This window comes from Hirundo rustica, chromosome 3 (genome assembly GCF_015227805.2).
Source record: "Hirundo rustica isolate bHirRus1 chromosome 3, bHirRus1.pri.v3, whole genome shotgun sequence".
Classification (NCBI taxonomy): Eukaryota; Metazoa; Chordata; class Aves; order Passeriformes; family Hirundinidae; genus Hirundo; species Hirundo rustica.
This window is the reverse complement of record NC_053452.1, coordinates 29,346,658-29,371,058: the sequence shown is the minus strand read 5'-3', so window position 1 is coordinate 29,371,058 and position 24,401 is coordinate 29,346,658. Positions and strand designations below refer to the sequence as shown.

At 38.2% G+C, this 24,401-nt stretch overlaps 1 protein-coding gene across 3 annotated transcripts in view; it reads left to right on the top strand.

The window, feature by feature from the left end:
• Window positions 1-24,401, top strand: part of BABAM2 (BRISC and BRCA1 A complex member 2) — a 161,843-nt gene that overhangs the window by 81,034 nt on the left and 56,408 nt on the right. For all 3 annotated transcript variants that reach the window (XM_040059272.2, XM_040059271.2, XM_040059273.2), the window contains exon 7: window positions 6,812-6,921. In XM_040059272.2, the coding sequence (XP_039915206.1) occupies window positions 6,812-6,921 (110 nt within the window). The remainder of the gene's footprint in view (window positions 1-6,811; window positions 6,922-24,401) is intronic.

The following is a 24,401-nucleotide window of genomic DNA, read 5'->3' as shown; positions in this document are numbered from 1 at the left end:
CAAAAGAAGGGGGTATAGACAGAACAGATTCATATGTAAATGTTGAACGAGAAAACCCTGAACAATGACAATGAAAAGAACCCCTGGGATGTCACATTGTTTGTGTAACATCCCTCGTTTTCCTGTTCACCTGTTGATGCCCAGTGATGTACTTGGAGGTCTTGCTGATAGTTATAATGCTCAGTAGATATTTATTTTATTTTGTTTAATGAGGAAAACCCAGTATGTTGTCCTAGAAGCTTGCTTTCAAATTTTATGAAGTTGTTCCCAGCCAGCAATTTCCATGTAATTTTTAAAATCAGAACGACGCTGAGCTCAAACGTTCTTTGCGCAGTGTTTTGCTGCTTGGGAAAGGGACTGTGTATGGAATGCTTTGATGCCATTAGCAGTGCACTCAAGGTAACTGCCTTTGTTTTCATTAAAGATCCTATTTAAAGAATCAACACTCCTTGATCAGACCTGGTGGGTTTCCTGGAAGACAAGAGAAAGAATTTCCTGGAGTGATTAAGTATTCTCCCTAGAGTGAAGCAGATTTCTTAGTCTCATTTGCCACTCCACATTCCTTAGCCTGCTTTCTCCTAGTGCGTTTTTTATTTTAAAAAAAACCAAACCAAAACAAAAAAAAACCCCTAGATAAAGATAGGGAGAACTTGTAGCTGCTCATATCAAAGCTGGCCAGTGAAACCGCTACATAATAAGGGTACAAGTTGCATGTGCTTTATTTTCATGTTATTGTACGCTGCCATATGATGGGAATAAGCCAAACATTGCAAGCTCTTGTGCAGCAAGAGGCCTGTTAATACAAATGAAGCAAACAGTGTTGTGTATTCTCTGGTATAATTCACATTTCAGCTTCAAAATCAGATTCTACTCGGATCAGTTATTAATAAGTATGGTACACGTATGTATCATGAAGAATTACATTAAATAATTTGACCCTAAGAAATTAAATTTCTGAATGCATGTTTTTCTCATGCATTTCTCTTCTGGAGACCTTTCTTTTTTCAGAAAGGATCCTGAAATATAAATTTCACACTCGAGTTCAGTGAACTGACTTGGTAGGGCACCACAGCAATTAAGTGTCTGTTGAAAGTATAGTATAAGCTGGCTGCAGATGTTAAGATCAAGGTCACCTCCCTCCATTGTGTTCTCATCTGTATTCTGCCTCTCTCTTCCACCTTCCCCAACAACCTCCATCACATCATTTAAGTTTATCCTTTGTTTATTTTAAGCAATCCCTTCCCCATTTGTTCGAGTTTTCCATTCCTTCAATTAGTCATACCACAAAAACAATTATTGAAGGGTTGTGAGAGCAGCAGAAACCTCCAGCAAGAAGTAGGAGCAATTAGCTGCGACTGGGAACCTCCCTCCTGACGCAGATTTGGCCTTACCGTATTGCTGGGAGGTGTCTACAATGTCAGTCATCTGTGAGGTATTTCATTTCTCAAAGGAACATCTGATAGGTTTAACAGTTCCCGTTCTCTTTCTTCCCTCACCTTTATCCCCACACCGGTTGCTGTGTATATTCACAGTACAAGCTGAAGAGCCCTACCAGAAGTCCAGCTCCCTTGTCTTATTTCCTGTCTCCAGGGTCAGAAGCTGCTTGTCCTCCCCAAAGCATGCCAGTACTCTTCCTGCACACGTGCTCCCATCCTTTACACCAAATTCAAAGCTTCTTTTCTTCTCACTTTTGTTGGAGTTAATCTCACTGAACCGGGCTCTCGATGCCACATGCTTGTTCTGTGCATCACCCCGTTGCACGCTCTCCTCCCTCTCCTCATGCCCCCTCCATCTCGAGTCTTTCATGGAAAGACAGGTCCTGCTGCTGCCCCTGACAAGACTGAAGTCACCTCTTTAAGCTTTACTGTTTGGGACAGGGAATTGCACTTGTGCACCAAATACAGAAATACCTCCTCTCAAAAGTCAAACGTATGCTTTAATCAGAGGTTGCAATGCAATCCTTTTTTTTTTTTTTTTTTTATAATGAAGGAAAGGTAATAACTGATTTTCCATACTCTGCATCTTTAAGGAAAAGGAACTGTAATGTACAACTTGGTAGGACTCCAGGCACAAGAGGAAATGGGTTATAGCAGTTGTGACTGTGCAGAGCAGATGTTTTGGTTGGCCTGGCTATCAACCATCTGACTCATAATAAATTGTCAGTTCCAGTAAATTCCCAGTTTTCAATTACAGTAGGTAGGATATGAGAAAACAATGCCGTTTGGATAGTGTATTTAACGTGGTTTTGATGGTAATTTTCATAAACAGCTCCTACTAACTTTGTAAAATGATTAAGGAAAGGCAGCAGCTGTAAACGTTGAAACATGCATTTGAATATAAATTGTGATTAATAGGAACAAAAACTAACAAATGGCTGTTAACACAGTGCTGATACAATTGGAAATAGAATTTTAAGTTTTTCTTTGGAGTTTTGTGATACTCAAAGTCCTTTCATGAGGTATATGGGGGAAAATTTCTAAATGCTTTCAGACTTCCATTTTCATTTCTTCTGTTCTTCATTTATATTTGGTCTCTTGTTCTTGAGTTTTGAACATGCATACTTAATGAACCTTTCCTCTGCACTGACTATGTAGAAAAAGGGTAAATTAAAATCAAATACCATGAGTTTTCTGTTTATGAAAAGTTTTATTTATTTTTGTAAATTGTTGGTAGGTTTCTGTAACAGAAAAAAAAAAGCCTATGGGTTGAAAATGTCTAGATTTTTTTGTTGTTCTTTTCTCACCACCTTGCTTTGGAGATTTAGACAAGGATGAGGTCCCATTGTACAAAGTATTCTTTACAAAGTAAACATAGGAAACCCCTTGCAGTTCTTGAGAAAGAAAACTATTTTCAGTGTTAAAGAGGGTATATCCATTTTTTTCATGTTTTATTTGAATGGACATTTTCAGAAATGATAAAAATATATTAAAAAAAAATAGTAGCAAGGTGGCAGAAAGGCACCATGAAAAATTGCATTGGATCTTTTACATTGCAGTGTTCTAGAGGCTGAGGTTTTTTTACTATCAGGCATGAGACTGTTATGGAAAAATTAATAGGTGTGCATTATCACATGTTTAACTAGTGATCTCAAGCATTTTTACATTCAGTTTTTAAACCTCAAAATTCCTGTGGCCCAGGATGAGTTCTCTGTTCAGTTAGAAGTCCATTTTAATAATACCTTCTGTAGAGTCATGTGTAGAAAAAGTTTTGTGAGTAGAAAATGGCACTTTTGTTATGGCAGTTCTAACCTTGAAATTTAATGTTTATAGAAAATTGCAAAATTACATTCTTACAAAATCAGTTTTTCTTAATATAAAATTAATTTGTTTAATAAAAGTATCTATTATGTTGTGAGTTACATACAAATTACAAGAAGAAAAGGCATGGATGCTTAAATACTAAAAAATGAGATGTGACTTAATTTCAGCAGCCTCTTCTCTTTTTTTTCCCTTTTTTTTTTTCCTTCCCCTAAAAGGGTATAATATTGCCAAAGCAGTTGGATGTCACTCTATCTTTTGAAGCCACCTGAAAAACAAGAATATAGGTGACTTTTACCTTTGTGCTCTATTCAGATCTGGTCTATTCTTTGATATAAATACGTGTGCAGAAATAGGAAAAAGGAAGATGCTGTCTGTGGAGGATTTGATAAGCATTAAAACATTTGCCTTTGGACACTGTGGTGTAATGAAAAGATCTCAGCCCCTGTTCTGGACAAATGTCATGGCCTGGTATTAGAAGCTTCCATCTTCTCACCTGATCACTTACATGTTTCTATAGATGACTGGGACAGATATCACTGAAGGAGTTAAGTTGTAACTGGCACAGACAACATCAAAAAAGTTTATTAGTTGAAAAGTTTTCCACAGTTTATCTGTGAGACATGTGGTTTTGGTTTGGTTTTATAACGGCAGTTGTAACAGCTATACTAGTGTCGAATGCAGTTCTAGCAAGCAGCTTCTTCCATAAATAAAAGTTACAAAGCTTGAAAGGAATAAATGGTATGGTGTCAGATAGAAGGGAGTTTGTTGTAAATCTGTGGCCACCTGAACAATAAGGTTAAGCAGCTTCATGGTGTTACTGCACCGCGTCTTTTAAAACCTACAGGAACGCGGGGTTTGGGGTTTGGGTCTTTTTAAAGTAACAATTTTCATTTCTCAGGGCTGAAAATATGCATCTGTTTGAAAAGTGGTAGTTATAAAAGAATGCCAATTTCTTTATGTGGATTTGCATTGGACCGTAGCTGTATGAACATAACACGGTGCTCTTCTGGCAACAGGAGTCGCAGTCATGTTTGTTGTTTGTATTTTTGTAAATGGAAAAATATCACGTCTCAATTTATTGCTCTTACTACACAGTTCATTTTACTGCAGCTTAACATGCAAAGATTAAGAGATGATTTATGTGGTTGTGTGGGGTTTTTTTCCCCTGGCATGAGTCTTCATATGAAGTTCACTAGTGAGCACAGAAAATATAATGTAATATTACTGTATGTGTTAATGGATGCTGTAGTGGCATTCACCTGGTCTGTTTTGAAGTTGGGTTTTTCTGTTTCCTTCTTTTGACTTTGTTCAATGAGTAAGCACCTGGTAGTATTCCAGAAACTGGTCTTACACATGGTGTCAAGCTGTGTGTGCACATCTACTTTTAGCACTAATCATGAATGCAAGACTAAAGAGGGGATTTACTGTCCATGGCAGAGCTGGATGCAGCACTGCAGGTGGGGTCTCAGAGCAGAGTAGGAGGGCAGAATCCCCTCCCTTGTCTAGCTGGCAACACTGCTTTAGATCCAGCCCAGGATACAGTTGACTTTCTGAGCTGCAAATGCCCGTCACAGGGTTATGTTGAGCTTCTCATCAACCTAACCATTTTATGTACCTGACACCTCTTGAAGAATGCCCATTAAAATAAGATCTTTGTAATTGTTATTAGCATTAAAAGCGTTGCTGTTTAATCTCACTTAATAGTTCTTTTCATTTAATTGACAATTAGCAAATTAATGGGAAAAAGGCAGTTAATGCTATACTCCGCTTCAGGGTTAAAAGCTGTTTTTATTTAATTTCTTTTCTTGATGATGGAAATACATGAAATGCTGGGGAAAAGGTCAAGGTGGATTGTATTCTTGGGTATATTTTGTTGTTATTTGTCTTGTTGATAAAGCTTTTGTAATCTGTTCTGTTTTCTCTAATCCAGATGATCGTACCACTTAAAAACGTAACACTTAGGGGAACATTTTGGGTCACGAGATCCAAGTGTCCCTTGCTGTTACAGGCAACCACATCATATAATGCCATCCATAAACTGATCATATCACAACAGGACAACAGCTATTGTTTGTGCTCACCACTCATATGGAGTGTTGTCCTGCAACTTAGGGTTAAAACCATACTCTGATTTCCAGCCATAGTGTGTTTGTGACCATTTTACAGGCAGTTCTAAGAGTACAGTTTTCTTTCATCTGTCAGAAGTGAGCTGCACACCAAGGCAGAATTTAAGAAAACACTGTCAGTTCTGTCTCATTTTTCATCTAAGACAATTAGGCTTTTTTAAGACCCATTCTTCCCTGCAGCTTATCGCTAAGTTTCTTGGCATGCAGTGTTCTGCACGTAATAGCTGGTACGCAGCTCGTCTCTCTGGACATCAACAGCTCCGGTCCTGCCAGAGCTTCAAATGGCACGAGATTGCCTTCCTGAAACCACTCAGCGGTCACTCAGGTTTTTTTTTCTCCCCACATAGGGCAGGGCCTCCTTAGAATATTTAAGTGGTTTGCCTGTTCCTTCCTCACAGCTGCCTGTAGGACAGAGCATACCAGGGCACTCTGCACCATGTTGATCCTGCTTTGAGCACATATCTTATTTCCTCTCCTATTTTTCCAAAACAGATAAGAACAAAGGCGTGTTGGCAAGTTGCTGTGTACATATGAACAAACATGTTGAAAGATTTATGTGTGAGCAGAAAGTGGCGCCGTATTACTTGCTGTCAGTGAAGGTGACTGTGCTGCTAACTCGTTACTTTCTAACTAGAGGTCAGGAGCTTAAATGGAGTTGTGCATGGCAGAAATACACTTGTTCGTACTGTATGTGATTCATGAACTGGAGGGGTTTCAGGTCCTAACCAGAAACAATTTGTTCTAGATGATCCCAAAGCTGTAACTGATTGTTCTGATATAAAGAAAGCCTCAACTGTGAATACATTAAGATTAACTTGTATTTAGTGTGCTTTTTTTCTTTTTCCCTTCAGTACTTTCCTGGAGTCTGCAGTCTCTTCTGAAAGTAATGTATAGGTTCAATTTGCAGGAAACTGGTGGGAAGTGACTTCTAGATATAAATTTCTAATTGCAAAAACATTTTTCATCCGCAACAGGAGTTGAATACAATACACTAGAAACTTTGAACCATAAACTACTTTGAAAAATAATAAATGCGTGGTCATAACTCAGTGATAATACAACATTTAAAAAAATCCTTTGGCATTTGCATCTGATGTCAAACCAGGAATTCCTAAAAATGAAATATGTATCTTTACTGAAACTTATAGTTCACCAAATTGAAGAAGAGTTACAGTACTGTATATTTAATAACTCAGTGATTGTATTTTGATACATTAAAAGAAATTAAGCAGACCAGAATATCTTTAAAGTGCCAATATAAGTAAGAAAGAATAAATTCGCAACCGGTTTTGCAGTGGTTACCGTTTAGATTCCTCACTTAAGCATCTCTGATATAAATTCGTATTTCACTTATTAGTTCTTACCTGGAAATTTTTAAATATTCAGTTGGTTATTTACCATTTTATCTTGCTTTTATATGTACAGGATGTGAATGAAGACCCCGGAGAAGATGTTGCGCTTCTCTCTGTTAGTTTTGAGGACGCAGAAGCTACTCAGGTTTTTCCTAAGCTGTACCTTTCTCCACGTATTGAACAGTGAGTGAGAGGTTTTTTCTGGAATGTTTATTCTACTTCATCTCAGAACTTTTCCATTTTTTCTTGATACATATGATAACATACTTGATGATAGCATGCTATTTCTTTAAATTGCTTGAAGTTATAGTAGTTGCTGCAAGTGTGTGTGTGTGTGTGTTGGAGAAATGACAGATCTTCTCTCAGCTAGTTCTGTTTGTATGTGATATTCTTGTAGCATCACAATCTCTGAAAAGCATGCTTGTCCTTTCCTGTGGCAGTATATTTTGAATGCCTTATATGGTACAATATAGTGATAGCTTTTGGGGGGGGGGAATCTTTTTTTTTTTTTTTTTTTCTTTTGGGAAGGTAAGTTCTGTATATAAACATAATGCATTTGAATAAACTATTGTTGTAGAAGCTAAAGGGCTTGGTTAAATATGCTTTTGGAATTTGCAGCTTTAGTAAATTACTTTTTTCAGGAGAATATCTGAATATTTCATTTTAAGGGCATTGAACCTTACTGATCTGTTTACCAGTTGGAAAATTTGCTGAGAAATGGATTTTTACTCCTAAAATGGAAAACTGAGGAATAAAATTCAATCTGTTTTCATTAAATTTCTTTTCTGAAGTTGAGAACGTTTTAATGCTCCTCTTTGTCTTCAGTATCTCAGTCTTGTACTGCTTAAAAACAATAACTGTGTTAGACTTTTCAGGTATACCACATTCAAACTGGTCTAGCATTGTTTCAGTGATGTGTTGTTTTTTTGCTAATAGGGCAGGTGACTTTTATCTGAACCAGTGATGACTCTTCTGTGTAGAGGAAAGATGGGAAATACTGACTACCACAGTTTTAGAATAACTTGGAGACAAAGTTTCTGTGAGTGAAGAAACATAGTATCTTGTCATTATGATCAACAGAGTATTGATCTGGATAAACTCTTGGATGCAGTTTAGAAAATAAAAACCAGAATTTGCCTTAGATAAAGACATAAGACTTCCAAGATACTTTAAGAAAACGTAGATTACATGTACACATGCAAACATACAGATAATGTATTTAGTAGCTTTCGCATTTTCATATTTTTCATTAATTCGTTCCTTTTCATCAGCATCAGTTGAGGGAATAATTGTAGTCGTATATGTAATTATCTTTCTGTGTTCCAAAGGATTCATTTTCTGAACTCTTAAAAGGAAATGGGCTACCATTAGTTTCCATTGTATTTCCAGCTGTAGTCACATGTTGATGGTTAAGTATGTTTCAGGCCACCCAGGTATATCTGTCTAAATCATCCAGGAGCTAATGATGAATGCATTGCGTATTTTCCCCCTTCCAGCAGTATCTTTGGAAAGACATTAACCTCTTGATACCTAGCAGAATAGTGATACAAAGGAAGTCTCTGTCTTCCTAAAAGTATTGCAATTTTCTCTCCATGCCCTAAAGAGCATCTGATTGTAGTTGTGTGATGTAGAGCGATATAGCAGAAAGATACTTGAGTGGTATTGGTATGTATCTGACATTCTGATGTATTTTTGGCTTTTGTCATTTATAGCTGATGCAGCTATGTTAAAATCACGCCAGTAAACCGGAGTTCTGTGCCACACCTTGTCACATTATTTCAGTGTTGAAGTTGAGACTCTTAAGTCATCTAAGTCAGTCTGTCTTTCTGCACCTGTAGCATTTTCATCACAGTATCTAGACACCAATAATGCTTAATTAGTTCGGTTGCTTGTGAGCTGTTGCATCTCCCTTTATGCTACTGGCTGTGTCTTATGTGCAATGAAAAAATGTATGGGTATGTTTCCAGTGTTTGTATAATTGTGCTTTAATAGCAAACATACAGTTCTTTCTCATTCTTTCCCGAAACCAGCCTCTGCTGTGTTTAGCAGGAGCTGACAGTCTAGATATTTAACTTCCCAGTGTTTGGGAACTGAAGCAACAATGTGTACTTCTTTATACTTTTTGCCAAAAATACAAAAAGTCTCAAGAAGCCCTCAGGATTAGTTTAATGACTTTAGGCCATGACATGTTACATTTGAATTGTGTTCTGCTTATAAAGGTCTTTCCTGCTGCTCACAGTAATTGGATCTACAAAAGCCATGCAAGCAAATTACCAGTGTATTTTTCTATGCAGCAGATTTTGAGGTGTACCAAGTAGTAGTTCATGGTTCCTAACATAACATTCCCAAGAACTCAACAAAACGTGAAAAATACCAAATTCCCACAATTATTTTGCTAATACTAAAATATGTTCACTTTAGGAAGAATGAGCAAACAGGAATAGCATTTTCCTGACATATGAAATAACATTTCAGGTTTGTAGAGCAATAAGAGGAAAAGGGCCTGTTTGTGTAAAGTGAGTTATCTCCTGTTTTCCCAAGAGGTTTCATTACTCTTGTGCTCTGCCATATAAACATGCATTCCCGCATAGCCCTTTCTAAAAATTATGCATACCCACAGATCTCGTCAGCAAATTTGAGCCTTAGAAATTTGAATGTAGGTTTTTTGCTTTGAAGGGTTTTTGTAGAACACATTTGCTCTATTTTCTTTAAATGGATAGTAGGCATAATACTACTAAGACTTTGACTGCATTTTGTCATAGACTCTGGAAGAGAAATTTCCAAAATCAGGGAAATATTCACCTTTTATGGTTTAGGGTGAAGATGTTAGTGCACTAGTTGGCTTGAAAAGGTTCACATACTCAAGCAGCAGGTAGAAATGCAGTAAAGAAGAGCTGTGCATCATTCAAGTCAGTGCTGGTGCCTTATTGACTTGTATGGTGTGATATCTGGCTGCAAGAGTGTCAGGTTCTTACAATCAACCAACCAACGCCACATTTCGGGATGGGAAATACCTGTATAAATTTATAAAAATCTCATCAGTAACTATTCATAACAATACCTGGTTTAATCCTTTCATTAAAATATGCTAATTTGAAAAGTTCATTTTGATACTATTTGTTCAAAACACATTAAAAGCAACTTTTAATATTTACTTAATTTGAAATCAGTCACTTTAAAAGCTTACATTCTATAGTTTTAAGAATTCTTCTGACGTGTGGCATTACATCAAACACATGACAGTAACAGTTGCTTTCAATTATTTCAAAATTAGATCAAGTTAAAATGAAACATGGGATATTTATGAGATGTGTTTGTTTTTTAAAAACTACCATCTTTTTAAAAACTACCATCTTTACTGCAGTATCATAGAAAACAGTTTCTGCACACTTCTGTAGGAAGTGGTAAGCTGAGAAACCACACAGACTGACCACACAACGAGAGATTGGTGCTTGTCAGCATCCGTGAGTGTGTCCCCATGTCATCCTTCCCTTCCTCCCACCTCAGGGCAGGGGACTTGTCTCAGGCTGCTCTCCATCCTCTGCTGTGAGCCGCTGTGCTTTGGGAAGAGGGTTATACAGCTGAGCTAGGTAGGCACAGCCATGCTCTAGGGCACGATAAGGACCTGCTGGGATATTTACCCTTTATGCCTCTGATGCGTTTCCATGAGTTACTTGTAGTGCCTCTCAACCTGTTGGTAGAAAGCATCTTTCTAGTGAAAGTATACTAGATACTCATATGGGATGGAAATTTGTAATAAAACTGCCCATCATATCTTTGTTTCTCATTTAGTAAAAGTCATTAGACTCTAAATCCAAAGAATCAGTGCAGAATTGAACAGCTGGTTTCTATATTGATGCTTAAAAGTTTGTGTCAGCATAGTACACATGAATGTGTATCAGAAGGTTTTGGGTTTTTTTCTTAAGAGAAAAAAATCAATGTATGTGATTCTTTTTTTTTCCTTCATGAGTTATCCATGCTAAAGAACATGAAAATGGGTTCATCTTGGTTCACATTTTAAGAAAAAACTATATTAGGCTAGAAACACTGTTGCTCAGTGAATGCTGTGTTCCCTGTGTTCACAGAACTAATCCTGCAATAAACACTGTTGTCCTGGAGGGCTTTTCTCTGATAAATACGCAGACGTGAATATGCTAAGAAAACCAGCTGTCAGTAGATGTTGTTTTGCTTAAATGGATCAGGCTCCATGCTTTGGGGACTGAAATGGTCGTTTTTTACTGGTCTGGGAGCGGTGCCAGAGGGCTCTTCGTGACTGAGGGTGGTATGCAAAGTTCGGTGACTGCGTTTAACCTTCTCATACAGGCAGGGGAGAATAACAAGAACCTGATCTGAACTCTCAGGCTTTGAATGTTCCTGTATTTTTTTCACTGATCAAAGAAATAATTGAAGAGAAAATGAAATGTGTGTTTGCTTTGAGGCATTTTCTGTCTGTTACCTGTGCTTTCTGCTGGGAGTTGGAAGAGGAAAACCATAGAATATTACCCATTTACTGCCAAGTACTCTTGCTGTGTTTGAGAAACAGGACAGCTGTGGAGGGCTTCACCTTTGAAGCTGATGTGCCATGCTACCACCAAGTAGAAGCCTGCTGTTGCAGACAGGTTATGAATACACAGTCCCTAAATGAATGGTTGTGCTCAGGCCTTTTTATATGTCTGCTTTGTGTAGTCAGAAGATCTCAGTTTGACATACTAAAATGTGATTATTCATGTGAGTTGATGATTTCAGTAGAATTGATAGTAGTCCTCCACGGCAGTCTATGGCTTTTTTAAACCCCAGAACATCTTTGCAGACATGGGAAGCAGGAGGAATGACTGTTGCTTTGCAGTGCTTCCCGTTCCATTAAGCTTTGTTTGGTCAGTGCCGGGCCAGTGCATCAGACATATTTACTGCCTGCTGTGTGTGCCATGCCCCCGTCAGCCAAGTCTTCAGAAACTGCAGCCAGTGCCATAACCTGATTGCCAATCTAGCTCTGCTTTGTACTCTTTCTGTCCAAAAAATAAACTGTTTTACTGCTACCAGCTTTCCATGGCATGTTGACAGTTTCAGAAGAGATCAGGACAGACTGGGACTGGCAGTCAAAGCAGATTGACTTGTACTTCTATTCCAGGTATTCAACGGTACTGATTGTTCGTTCTCTTTTTTTTTTCTTTTTTCTTTTTTTTCCCTCTGAAGCTGCTATAGAGCAATTAGTGGAAATAGTTGTAGGAGAGCTAAGATTATGTGTCCATCATCTAAATGGTGCTTTAATGCTGGATATGTTAATGCTGTCTTTAAATGGCTCAGTTGGTGAGATTTTTAAGTCAGTTAAGAGACTAAGCAATTAGACCTCTTTGTCTTTAAGCAATTGTACCTCTTTGAGGCAGTTCAGTGGGACAGATTTTGTTGCTAGGTAATGAGGCTCTGTATAGGAGATATGGGACAGTTTTTGGTCTGACATACCTCTTGTAGCAATCCAGAGCTCAGTGTTGCCAAAAGTCTAAGAGCAAAACTTAGAGCTGAGTATTGGGAAGGGTTTGTGTCTTATGGAGATTGTGTCAGGCTCTGAGTGTCAGCCTGTATGCTTAAGGTTCTGTAATGTGATGGCAGAGGGAGTGTTTTTACATGATACGTCAAGCACTTCATCACTTAAAGTATTTTCTTGTATGGTTGGAATATACGTATAGAAATATTCATTGCTGAAGATCACAAAAGAAAATTAAAATGTGATTCAACACAGCCCTCTTCAATTCCCTCTGTATACTTCTGACTAGGGTAGAATGGTCTACAGAATGATTTTAAACCCATTTGATTCTTTTAGATTGAATCTTCATTAAGCTGTTGCATTTTTTAACTTGTGCACATATAATTTATTTCAGGCTACCCTAATTAAACATCCAGTTCTGTATCATGTTGGTTGTCATGTGCTATGAGTATGCCACCTTTCGTTGTAATAACCCATGTTTCAACACAGGCATTTCTAAGTATCGTTATAAGGCTGTACTAGACTAAAATATCTTCCTCGGGATTTTATTGTGATATCACTGCTTCTAGGCATGTTTATCCACCTGCAAAGAGTGATAACAAAGGAAAAAGGGAACAAAGTGATTTTTGGGGGAGGCATCAGGCATTATTATTCATTAAGGTGTTCTTGATTCTTTACTGTTGCCCATATGTTTGTATTTTTTGCAGTGAGATTGTCAAAAGCACTTTTAATTATTCAAAACTATAATTCAAATTATTCAATTATTCAAAACTATAATGATGGCAACAGTATTAAAAGTTGCCATCATCTTCATTACTAGCTAGGTCAGTACTTAGTATTTTTGAAATCTTCCTCTCTATCTGCAATAGGGTTATTTTTTAAATTACTTTCTTAGATTGTGTTTATTTTGATACTGAAATTTGTTTCCGTTTTACAAACAATCTTACTTTATTTTATATATCCAGACATTTTTGTCTTTTCTGCTGCCTCTGTTGTTCTTAGAATTTAGAGAGTTGGAGGGTATTTTTATTGCCATTCAGACATTCCTTGTGCAGTACTGAAGTGCCTTTCTTGGCCATTTTTTTAAGATATTAGAGCACACAAAGCAGGTTTCATCTTCATTTCCTGAAATGTTTTTGTAGGGGAAAGGAAGCCTGCTGAACAGAATCAATCCATGTTGGTACTGAACTGTGTCTGTTGCAAGTGGCTAGATTTTTTTCATGCCTAAGAATTAATAGGAATATTTGGGGGCGTTTTATGTAGGACCTTTTATTCTAAAGAACTCTGGACCAATGGTAAGGACGGTTTGAACTCTTTGAAATGTTTTCTGTAACATTAATTAGGCTGATGAAAGAAATTTGAAGCAGGTGTCATCTTTTTATTGTGCAGCATTTGGTATGGCAGTAATAGAGCAAGAAGGAGGGTCTGGTAATTGGGGTTAAATGTCAGCCTAAACAATTACTGACTTGGTGTTTTTTTTAAAATGCAGTGGAAAAATCACATTCAGGTAAAATTTATATGTAGGGGAATTTGGAGGCTTTCTGGGACCATTTTATTCTTCCTTTCATTTATAGCATACTGGTGTTAAATTTGGCTTTAAAAAAAAAAAAAAAAAAAAAACACAGATACAAAGTTGCTGGGAAATCACAATTGAAGTACTAGTTTCTGTGTTGTTAAACTGACTTAATTCCAAAGATTGCCTCTTTGGAGTTAAATTGCTCTTGCAGAGGAAAAGTGTTTCTAAGTTACTGACAGCATCAAATTTTAAAATTACCTGACAAGTTTGAGACTTCTGATAATTTATCAGTAAATGTAATCGTGGAATCATTTAGATTGAAAAATACCTTTGAGATCATTGCATTCAAACGTAAACTCAACACTACGAATTCCACTAAGTCCATATCCCTAAGTATCACATCTACACATCTTTTTAATGCCTCCAGGGGTGGTAACTACACCACTTCTCTGAGCAGCCTGTTCCAGTGCTTGGCAATCCTTTAGGTGAAGAAAATTTCCCTAATAAAAAATTTCCCTAATATCCAATCAAAACTTCCCCTGGTGCAACTTGAGGCCATTTCCTCTTTTCCTATCACTTGTTACTTAAGAGAAGAGGCGAACTCCCACCTGGCTGCATCCTGCTTTCAGGTAGTTGGAGAGCCAGATAGGGTCCCTCCTGAGCCTCCTTCTCTCTAAGCTAAACCACTTCAGCTCCCTCAGCTTCTCCTCACAGGACCTGTACTCCAGAGCCTTCACCATCTCCATTGCTCTTCTCTGAATACACCTCCAGAACCTCAATGTTCTTCTCGTAGTGACTGACCCAGAACTGGACACAGCATTCGAGGTGTGGCCTCATCAGTGCTGAGTAGAGAGGGGCAATCACTGCCCTGGTCCCGCTGGCCACTATTGCTGATATAGACCAGGATGTTGTTGGCCTTCTTCACCACCTGGACACACACTGGGTTGTGTTCAGCTGCTGTTGACCAGCACCCCCAGGTCCTTTCCCACTAGTGACCAGCTGCCAGCTGGATTAACTCCATTCGCCACCACTTTCTGAGCCCGGCCATCCAGCCAGTTTTTTATCCAGGGAAGAGTTTACCTGTCCAAGACATGGGCTGCCAGCACCTCCAGGAGAATTTGGTAGGAAATGATGTCAAAGGCTTGTAAATGGCAACATCTGCAGCCCTTTTCTCATCCACTAAACGGGTCACCCTGTCACAGAAGGAGACCAAGTTGGTGAAGCAAGACCACTTCTCATAAACTCATGCTGATTGTCCTGCACGTGCCATGTGGTGACTGACACTCAAGATAATCTGCTCCATGACCTTCCCCAGCACAAGGGGAAGGTCATGGAGTTGCCCAGATCCTCCTTCTGATCCTTCTTATAGATGGTCATTACATTTACTGATGTCTGCTCAGCTGGGACCTCCTTGCTTAGCCAGGACTGCTGGCAAAGAATGGAAAGCGGCACAAGCATGTTGGTCATGGGAGGTTTTTCTTTCAGATCAGAGCTGAGATTTAGTTGTTCTACCATATTCATTCTAACTGGGCAATAATTACCAAAACTGTCAAACAGTAGTTAAATGAGTTAATTAGAATCTTGGCAGAAAATGCAATGGTTATGGAAAGGCACATTTATTCAGCAGTTATGAAAACTCAGATTTCCTAGAGTACACTTTGAACCCACTTTTGTTGCTGCGTGGGTATTTTTCCCAGTTCTTGATGTAAATGAGAACCCACCACTGCAGAATGTGGTATCTTAACAAAGTATGCTTTCTTGAAGTTGATTTTTGCATATTTGAGATATGTGGTTTGCTTTCTGAATATGGTGATTAAATCATTTGTTTTCAGAGAACTTCATTCTGATTGTGATCTGCACATAAGTGTTCTGTCTTCAGACCTTTTCTATTTTATTATTTAAAACAATTAGCAAAAATTCAGCTACTGTTTAATGCTTGCTTCCAGATGGCCACATTCAATTGGTGAGAATCTCTGACCACGGGAAAGTGAAAAGTTAAGGATTTTCAGATATAACCCCTGACAAGTGTGAAACACAGAATTAAGTAGTATGTGAAAAACCTCAGTTTTGCTTGTCTCTGTTGTCATCTCCCTCTGCCCCCCATCCCCCCATTGGGGTGAGCTGGTAGTACCTGCTAGGAACCCCATTCCTGTTACTGATACTCCAGGAGGGAATGTGGCAGTACAGGGAGCACGAACTGAGGAGTATGGAGAGGAATTGTGGAGTGTAGGGAATCTGATGGGCAGGAGAGAGAATATAAGGGGAAGGGTCTTGGCCCCACTGTTTGTGTGATAAAGGATTGTAGTGCACTCTTTGACATTACCGTAAGGGCTGGTTCCCCTGCCAGCTTGCCTTTTTCCCATAAACTTCTGGACTCCACAGTACTGCTGGGTACCACTTCTCAATTTCCTTTGCTTTCTGCCTCTCATCTTTCCTGCAGATAATCAGTGGCATTTTAAACTTGATGCTTTCTTGAAAGGAACATTAATACCTCCTTAATTACCCATTGTTCGAAGATGCCATTTTCCCAAAATAAATCATGGCTGATTTTTAAAATGTGACTACAGAATTTCTGGGGGTTTCCTTTTCCCTAATTACTGTCAAGAATGTGATTCACTGTATTGCTTATTTTATTTAAGGCATATGAGACAGTCACAGTCCATCCCGCTACTTAACTACTACAAGCTGCTTGGCTGACATGAATGTTAGCTGAAACCCCAGCTCCTTTTCAGCACTTGCACACTGGACCTACCTGGACAAAATGTATAAAAGACATTATCAAGGGTGAGACTTTTTTGTCGAATAGTCTTTTCCTAGATAACAGATTCCCCTTCAAGAATGTTATGAACTTCTTTCCGTTACTGTGAAGAGTCCCCTTAAAAAATCACAGAGATCTGTTGAATTTTGAACCTGCCACAGGCATCCTCTAACTATACTAAACTTCAGCCATGTTTAAATGAAAGTGCAGACCATAGACAACAAATCATGTGGCCATTGTGTTAATTAATGGGACTCTTTATGGTTTGGAAAAACATACTCGTGTGTTAACAAAGCATATTATGGAATTTAAATGAGAGATCTCATGTGTGATATTTAGTATGTGCATGCAGTACGTGTCAAACAACCCATAGAGGAAGACAAGTTAAATTTGGCAAGAACTGAAAATTCAGATTATGAAAGTGTAGATTCTTTTTAGTTGAATTTTAAAACTAAATTCTTTCAGCTGGTTTCTGGTCAGGGGCCACCAAAAATATTTGGAGGGGAAACTTCAGCTGTTTAACAATTTCAGTGGACAAAATTCTATTAGTATTGAAGTTGCAGACACCACAGCGCAGTGGAAAAACCTGTACAAATAGAGCGAAACAATTCTGCTTGCAGATATTTGCTGTTGGAGCCAATGAAAGGGCTGTGCTCTTCTGTGTGGTTTAGTGATGTCAAGCACTACTTGCTGGAGGCAGCTGCGCTACTGCAATGCTTTCCTGACCTTAAATAGCCTATATGCTGGGTAATGCAAGTGTTCAAATATAAATACAGGGCACGTAAGGACAGAGGGAGGCCAGAAAAGCCATCGAGGCCCCTTCCCTCCCCTGAATTAGTCAGTGTCTTCCTCAGTATTCTTCTCTTCTGGTATTTGTCCAAGATATTTACAAAACCATTTAGACTAATTGTTCCCTTGTGTTGCCTCAGTACTGTTTATTCCATATGTTAAGTACTGCGTGCGAAGCAGTTCTGCTCTTCAGTGCGGCTGCTGCTTGCTTTCCTTTCCTTTTCCTTTCTTCGAGGTTGCCTTTGATATTAACCCAAGGAGTTGTGCAAGCTCTGTCTGTCCTGGGAGGTTGCGTGTGCCACGGCAGCAGCAGCCCCTCTTCCCTAGACCTCCCCATGCAGGCAGGGCTTTCTGGGACATTCTATGGAGGTAGTTCCTTCAGGTCATGTTTTTGGTCCACTTCCCAGATTTTTTTTTTTTTTTCCTTTTGCTCTGTAATGGGAAGACGGTTAGATGACATACATGTGTAATTATGTAGTGATCCTCCTAATTTGTTCTATGGCTCAAACTCTGTGTTTCTTTTGTGCCTGGAATGAATGTGTAACTTGCTTTCTACCTCCTCAAATCCTGTTGTTTTAAATTGGTACTCTTGTTTTTGTTCATTTACTTATCACTTGGGTTTCTCATACTGCCTTCCATTGGTTTTTTGTTCCCTTACATTCCATCTCTATTTTCTGGTTTTTCTTTTGGCGGTTTGTTTTCAGTTCTGCACATATCTCTGAAAATCTGTTTCATTTTCAAGGAGTGAGGCTCTGTTTTTTGCATGTCAGGTAGTGGTTTTTCCTGCAGTTGACATAGAAACTGCAAGGAGAGTTGGATGATGAATGCACATCCTGACAAAGCAAGTCTTGTTGAAAGTTTAAGTAACATTTGATCTATAAAAACCTAACAGCCCTTTAAATTGTGTGATACAGAGAATTGTTGCATGTCCAGAACACTGATGCCTTTGTTTTTCTTTATTCTAAAGCATTTTAACATTGGTTTTTTAAACACCATTTATTTTACATTTCTTTTAACATTATTAATTGTTTCCATTTATAAAAGGAGTGAAACTTGAAGGATTTTTATGCAACAGTGAAAGCAAAAACATTCCATTATATTGTATTTATCAAAGCCTAGATTACATATAATTGAAAAAGCCTTTTTTCTCCTCTGTGACAGTATTCTACCTAGACTGCATGTCTCAGCATTAAAAAGATGATATTTCCCACTGCTATGAATTTCTTTACTTTATTTTCATAGTATTGTGTTAAAATTTTGGAGTTCTGTGCTGCAAAGGAATTCTGAATCATCTAGGCCAGCTTCCTGCTTGGCATGGGGCTACCACCAGCCCTAGCTCAGGTTTTGTGTTGCAGAGTCTGTCCGTGTCTTGAACCCTCTTCAGTGGAGATCCTACAGGCTCCATGGGGAACCAGTCTGCTGCTCTGCCACTCTCCTTAGGGGAGGACCTCTTCTGAAAGTCCAGCCTGAGAATCCCAAGGCCTCAGTTGTCCCAGTCCTTGGATCACAAATGTCCCTTCAGACTGGAGCTGTGCAGTTGGCTCTGGCATTATTGCACAATGGCATTAGCAGTGTGCCATGCATTGCAGTGTGGAAGCAAAGGCTTTCTTAGTTAGTCTCATCACGCTTCTCCAGCAGCTTGGGTGGGTGAGTTCCTTAGGACGTACTGCTGTCTAGGATTTGTTCTGGCTGGAGGTCACAATGAGCTGGTCAAAAGTTAAATTAAGTTCTTATCTCATTCCTGTCACAGTGAAGGGATAGCATGAGGAACAAGGGCTTGAGTTTTCTGCATTCTGACAAGTGCATCACAAGTGCATAGTCCTTTTATAGTATGGGACATAAATTAGAGCACTGCATGGGACCAAATATTGAAGAATTTGGGTCAGTATTATGGGTGGTGTTATTCCTTGCAACACCAAGGCACTGGGAAATCTCCTTTATTTTTTTGGCTCTGTGTACTGAAAGCTTCAAGACGCCTTTTCAATACACAGATGCTAATTTGTATTTTCCTTTCCTAATTTCATATACTATAGCAGAATTCTTTAAAAAGTAAATAAATACCCTGAAATAGAATACTAGTCACTAGCAGTGAATGATCCTGGCAATGCAATTGGCATTGCTGAGTACTTTCCACATACAACTGAGTTCACTTAAAATGTTAGAAAAAAGATAGATTTATCCTGATTTTGTTTGTTATACTAATGTTGTGAAAGTCTAGCATTCTATTTTTGTTCATCCACCAATCTGTTCAGCATATTTTGTTTAATAGTTTAATGGTAGAGTCTATATGCAACCACCCATGTTACATCAGACTCTGCAACTGGAATGTTGTTTACTTTTCACCAAGGCAACTCCCTGTTTTTGTTAATTAATATCTAACAAGGTCCTACAGCTGACTCCCTTTAAAGTCAAGAATGTAGGGGTGTAGAGGATTTATAAGCACACTGTCCTAGCAGCAGTGTCTTTTGTACGAGTGACCTGCTAAAGGATATGGTTTGGGGTGGCATTTTTCATTTTTTTATATGTGTGCATATTCTTTTATTCTTCCGCAGTTTTCTTGGACAAGTTATGTTTGTACTGCACGTCCATACCCCTTTAATACATAGTTATTGTATTTATGAAGTTATTTTCTTAAGCCACAGAAGGAAATGGGGAAAATTTGTGGGGAAGTCTTCTGCACCATTCTCTCACCATTCTTTTGGGGCCTAAAGGAGAACTCGCGTTTTAAATGGACAATGGTGGTTCACGTCTAAAGTGTTGTTGGTTTTTTTTTGTTGTTGTTGTTTTTGTGGTTTTTTTTTTTTTCCTGACAACTAGCCATCCCTCATGTGCCTCAATTACCACAGTACCAGAAAAGATTTTTTCATTGAATATTTAGGAGTATATCCAGGCTTGATTTGAAATTATGCAAGGAATACAGTATTCACAATTTCCTTAGTGCTATTATACTGATAAAATGTTTTACTATCTTTTAATCTGCATATCTGTTTTTGCAAACTTTAATGTGTTTATATTCTTGGTATGCTTCTGGGATAAAATAGTACCAAATGCTGTCAGGATATGTAAATATATCCATGTGTGTCAGACTTCATAATTGGTAAACTAGAAGCAGAGAGCAACACACCCTCTGATAATCTCAGTCTGTACTAGATAAATGTTGCTAGACTTAGAAATGTCTTCTTTCTTTTATAGTCAATTTTTTAAATGCAAAATGTCTTCTCAGTTACCCTCCTCGATTTCTGCCCTGCCTTAACTGTATAGGCTGTCTTGAGGCTATCCACACTTAGATGCACTGATACAGATTCCTCTAGCATCACCACTGGTGTTATTTGTGATGTGTCCTCTAAAGAAATGGAAATGAAAAAATTCAGTATGTGCAGGAGTACTTCTTTTCCCCACCATGAAAAAGATCTTTTTAATGATTTGGTATGTTTTTGAGCTTCGACCCCACAGTATATCTCAGTAACCTAGTGATAGATAATGCAGTTGGGAAGCTGATTAAAATTGTATCTTCAGGCAGGCAGAAAAGACCTTTTAATGTAATTCAGTCCTTAAAACCTGTAAAAATACTGGGTTCTATTTTAAGAACAAGTAGTAGGTAAATAGTGTTCCACCCAAAATCTGCCAACTACTGATTGTGTTTGTGTTCTCTTTTTTTTTTTCTCCCTGAGTTCTTTTGTTGTAGGAGGACATCTTGGCAGAGCTTCACATATGTGGTTAAGTGCTTGCTGAGCCACAACCAAATAATACTGTACAGTTAAGCATTTCTTCCTGCATCACCAATTCCTATTCTCTTGGGCAACAGGAGTTCAAATCTGGGCAAAGATGACAGGCATAGACCTGTCTGATTGGATTAATAACTTAGAAACTGTTTTTAGCCACCATAGTAGTATTTTACAGTTGATCTTGTGGTAAGTTTCTCAACCCAGATTTCGATTTTATTATACTGGCAAATAGATAGGTGGATAACTCTTCAATCCTAAAGGACAAAAGGAGAATTGTTTCAGGTTTGGCAGATCTGAATTCTGCTAAAGGAGGTCAAAAAGGGTATGTGGAAGCCCAAAGGGCGGTGATGATTCAGAGATGACTTCCAGTTTATTGACTATGGGGGATTTTTTTTTAATGCTCTATCATTTTTGCTTGTGTGGCGTTTTCAGGCTCTCTAAGTGCCTTTGTTTGGAAATAAGAAATAATTAGTTTGAGGAAGTGTAAGTTTTCCAGTCAGTTTGTTCTTTCACACCTGGAATGGAGGTGGAAGTAGAATTAGTTTGCTTATCACTTGGATATTACAATAAAAAGTAAATTTATTTAATCATAAAATCTGTGCTCTACAGAGAAAGTCATGAGTTTTATTATGTATTCCTTTTTTCTTTATCTTAACTTTTCAAAAAGCTCAAGTAGTATATACTTAGTAGTAGGATCTGTATTTTGGGTTGTACCATGAAATTCAATGCATATGAAAAATCTATCTGCAACTTAAAATTTGCTTTTCTTAAAGTTTGTAGTTGTCTTAAAGTGACAAAAATAACTAAAACTTGGGAATGTGAAGCTGTGTTACAGGAACTCATAGGGAACTTTTGGGAAAGTAGTTTTGAAGTTCAGGTGATGATGTTCAAGGAGTTTTGAACTCTCTTTACAGCGAGGGTGTAGAACAGGTTGCCCAGGGAAGTTGTGGATGCCACATCCCTGAAAGTGTTCAAGGCCAGGTTGGGTGGGGCTCTGAGCAACTTGGTCTAGTAGAAGGTGTCCCTGCCCATGGCAGGGGGATTGGAATCAGCTGATCTTTGAAGTCTCTTCCAGGCCATTTTACGATCCTGTGGTATGCCTTATTTGGCATTTCTTACATCCATAACATGGCATAAATTCAGTTCTCCTCAGAATGCCGCAGTAGGCCTTGATAAGTTCAACTTCTAATTTTGTATATGCAATGTGGAATCTAAATCCTTAGGAAGCAAAAAGACAAGTATCTTTTGGGAATTAATTTAGTCCTTTGAAGTTACTGTGGTAGCTGGGCAGTCTTGATGTGGTACCTGCTGAGGGGACTTGCACCTTGATTAGGACACCAGTCACAATGACATAAAGTCAGAACTGTGGCTATATAAAACTGGTTTATGTAGAAAATATGCAAATTATCTGTTTGAATTAACTGTTGGAGAAGAAACACATTTTTCTAGCTTTAGTACCATACGGAAAAGGGAAACAGGTATACGAAGTAACACAATGAGGGGAAGTTTGGGGTTTGGGGGCTTTTTTCAACAAAACTAAAGTTACAAATTTAGAAAAACTAAACCATAAACTATGCCTTGTTCTTTTAACTGACAGAAATAATTTTTTGAAGTATAGTTCTTTTTTTCACCCAGCTAGGAGCTTTTGCTCTTTTATTCTCCAGGCCTTACTACTTTTGGAGTTGTCTGTGTCTCATCTTCCCTTTCAGGTGTATGTACATTGGGGGAAAGATGAAAATATCAGGTCCAGATCGTACATTAGAATTGAGCAATTCTGGCGATTTCCTGGTAGACAGATGTGCTGAATTTTCAAGGCAAAGTACAAAATTTTAAATTAAAAAAATTTTTGTACCTTTGGGATTATGAAACATGTACCCTGAGACTTGATAAATAATGGTTTATAGTGAGCTTTTCTCCAGGCTTCCCTTGCTTTTACACATACTGCATTTTTATTTCTTCCTGAAAAGTTAGGGAAATCAGACCCTGGGCTTAAGTTCCAACCTTTCCCAGCGTTTGGTTTGAAGAGCTACAATTAGTTACTTTTAGTCCTGGCCAGGTTTGCATCAATGCTCTTCGGGTTCTGAACTAATTAGATACTGAATAAATGCATGGTTCCTTGAATGCTGGACAGCCTTTTCCAAGTACTGACAACAGCTTTAGACAGGGCACTTTCCAAAGTAGGTCTCCAAAGAGAAAGCAATTTGGAGCAGGTGTTACCTACACAATCTGTAGGAGTATAAGTTTGACATGTATGTCAAACACCTGGGTGTCTTTCTTTTTTCCCAACTAATACATGGATTTTGAAGTCACTTACTTAGGCAATAAATTTGTGCATTTCAGATGCTATTTTTCATGTATTGTCATGTTGAAAGATGAAAATTAGATGTTTCCCAACCAATTTTGTCTTTCATGCTCTGAAATTATGTACGATGCCAATCATATTAGAAACTTATGGATGTGCTAAATCAATTGGTAACAGTTGCATGTCACAGGTTTGGCAGTCTTGAAGAGTATAAAGTGGTGACTTAGTTACAAGGAACAATCTAGATATTAGTATGTAGTACTTGAAAAGTTTGTGATGGATATAACCATGACCTCCAGCCTCTTCAGTAATACTATTGCAATTGCTAATTTCTAACAGAAGCTGCTCTCAGGTAGTCAGGTCAGTCAGAGCAGAGATGCAAATCATTTCTGTTTCCTTAATGTTTGAGAAGTGTGTCTTTGTGTAGCTCGGGTGCTAAAAACAAGCAACACAGTTTTTCAGGAAATCTGCCTCTCATAAAAGAATGAGATAGTTCCATTCTTCTTGAACACTTCCACCTTTCTGCATAGGATTCTAATGTAATTAGAAATCTGAAGTGTCTCAGATGGTGACACCCTCCCCCTCCCTTCCCTCTAGTTTGTATGATTCTCAAACACTATCCACCCTTCAAATCTTTCTTTAGTGTAAACTTGAAGTGTCTTCTTTTTTTCCCTTTGGTATTCTGTTTCTTTTTTTCCTAAACTTGTTTGTGCTTAAAAATACAACCTATATTCTTTCACAGTAGGAAATTTCTAGTAACTTAATGCTGGGACATTGGCAGTATCTTAGTAAGGTAGCATCAGTTCAGTGACCTTTTACAGTGATATGAGGTGACAAGTTAGTAAGAAGGGAAAGGCTGGAAAATCTGTTAATGTTTGATTTTTATCTGATTTGGATGTAGCAAAGAAATGGAATGATAGTTTGGAAGCGGGTTGGCTGTCTTTTAATTCCTCATCAGCAGACCTTTGGATTGATAATCTCTTCCGTGCTCTAATTCCAACAAATCTTGTTTGACCTCCCCATGAAACAGCCAGGGACTGATTTGACCATAGCTCCTAAATTTATCTCCCATACTTAGGCAGACTTCCTGT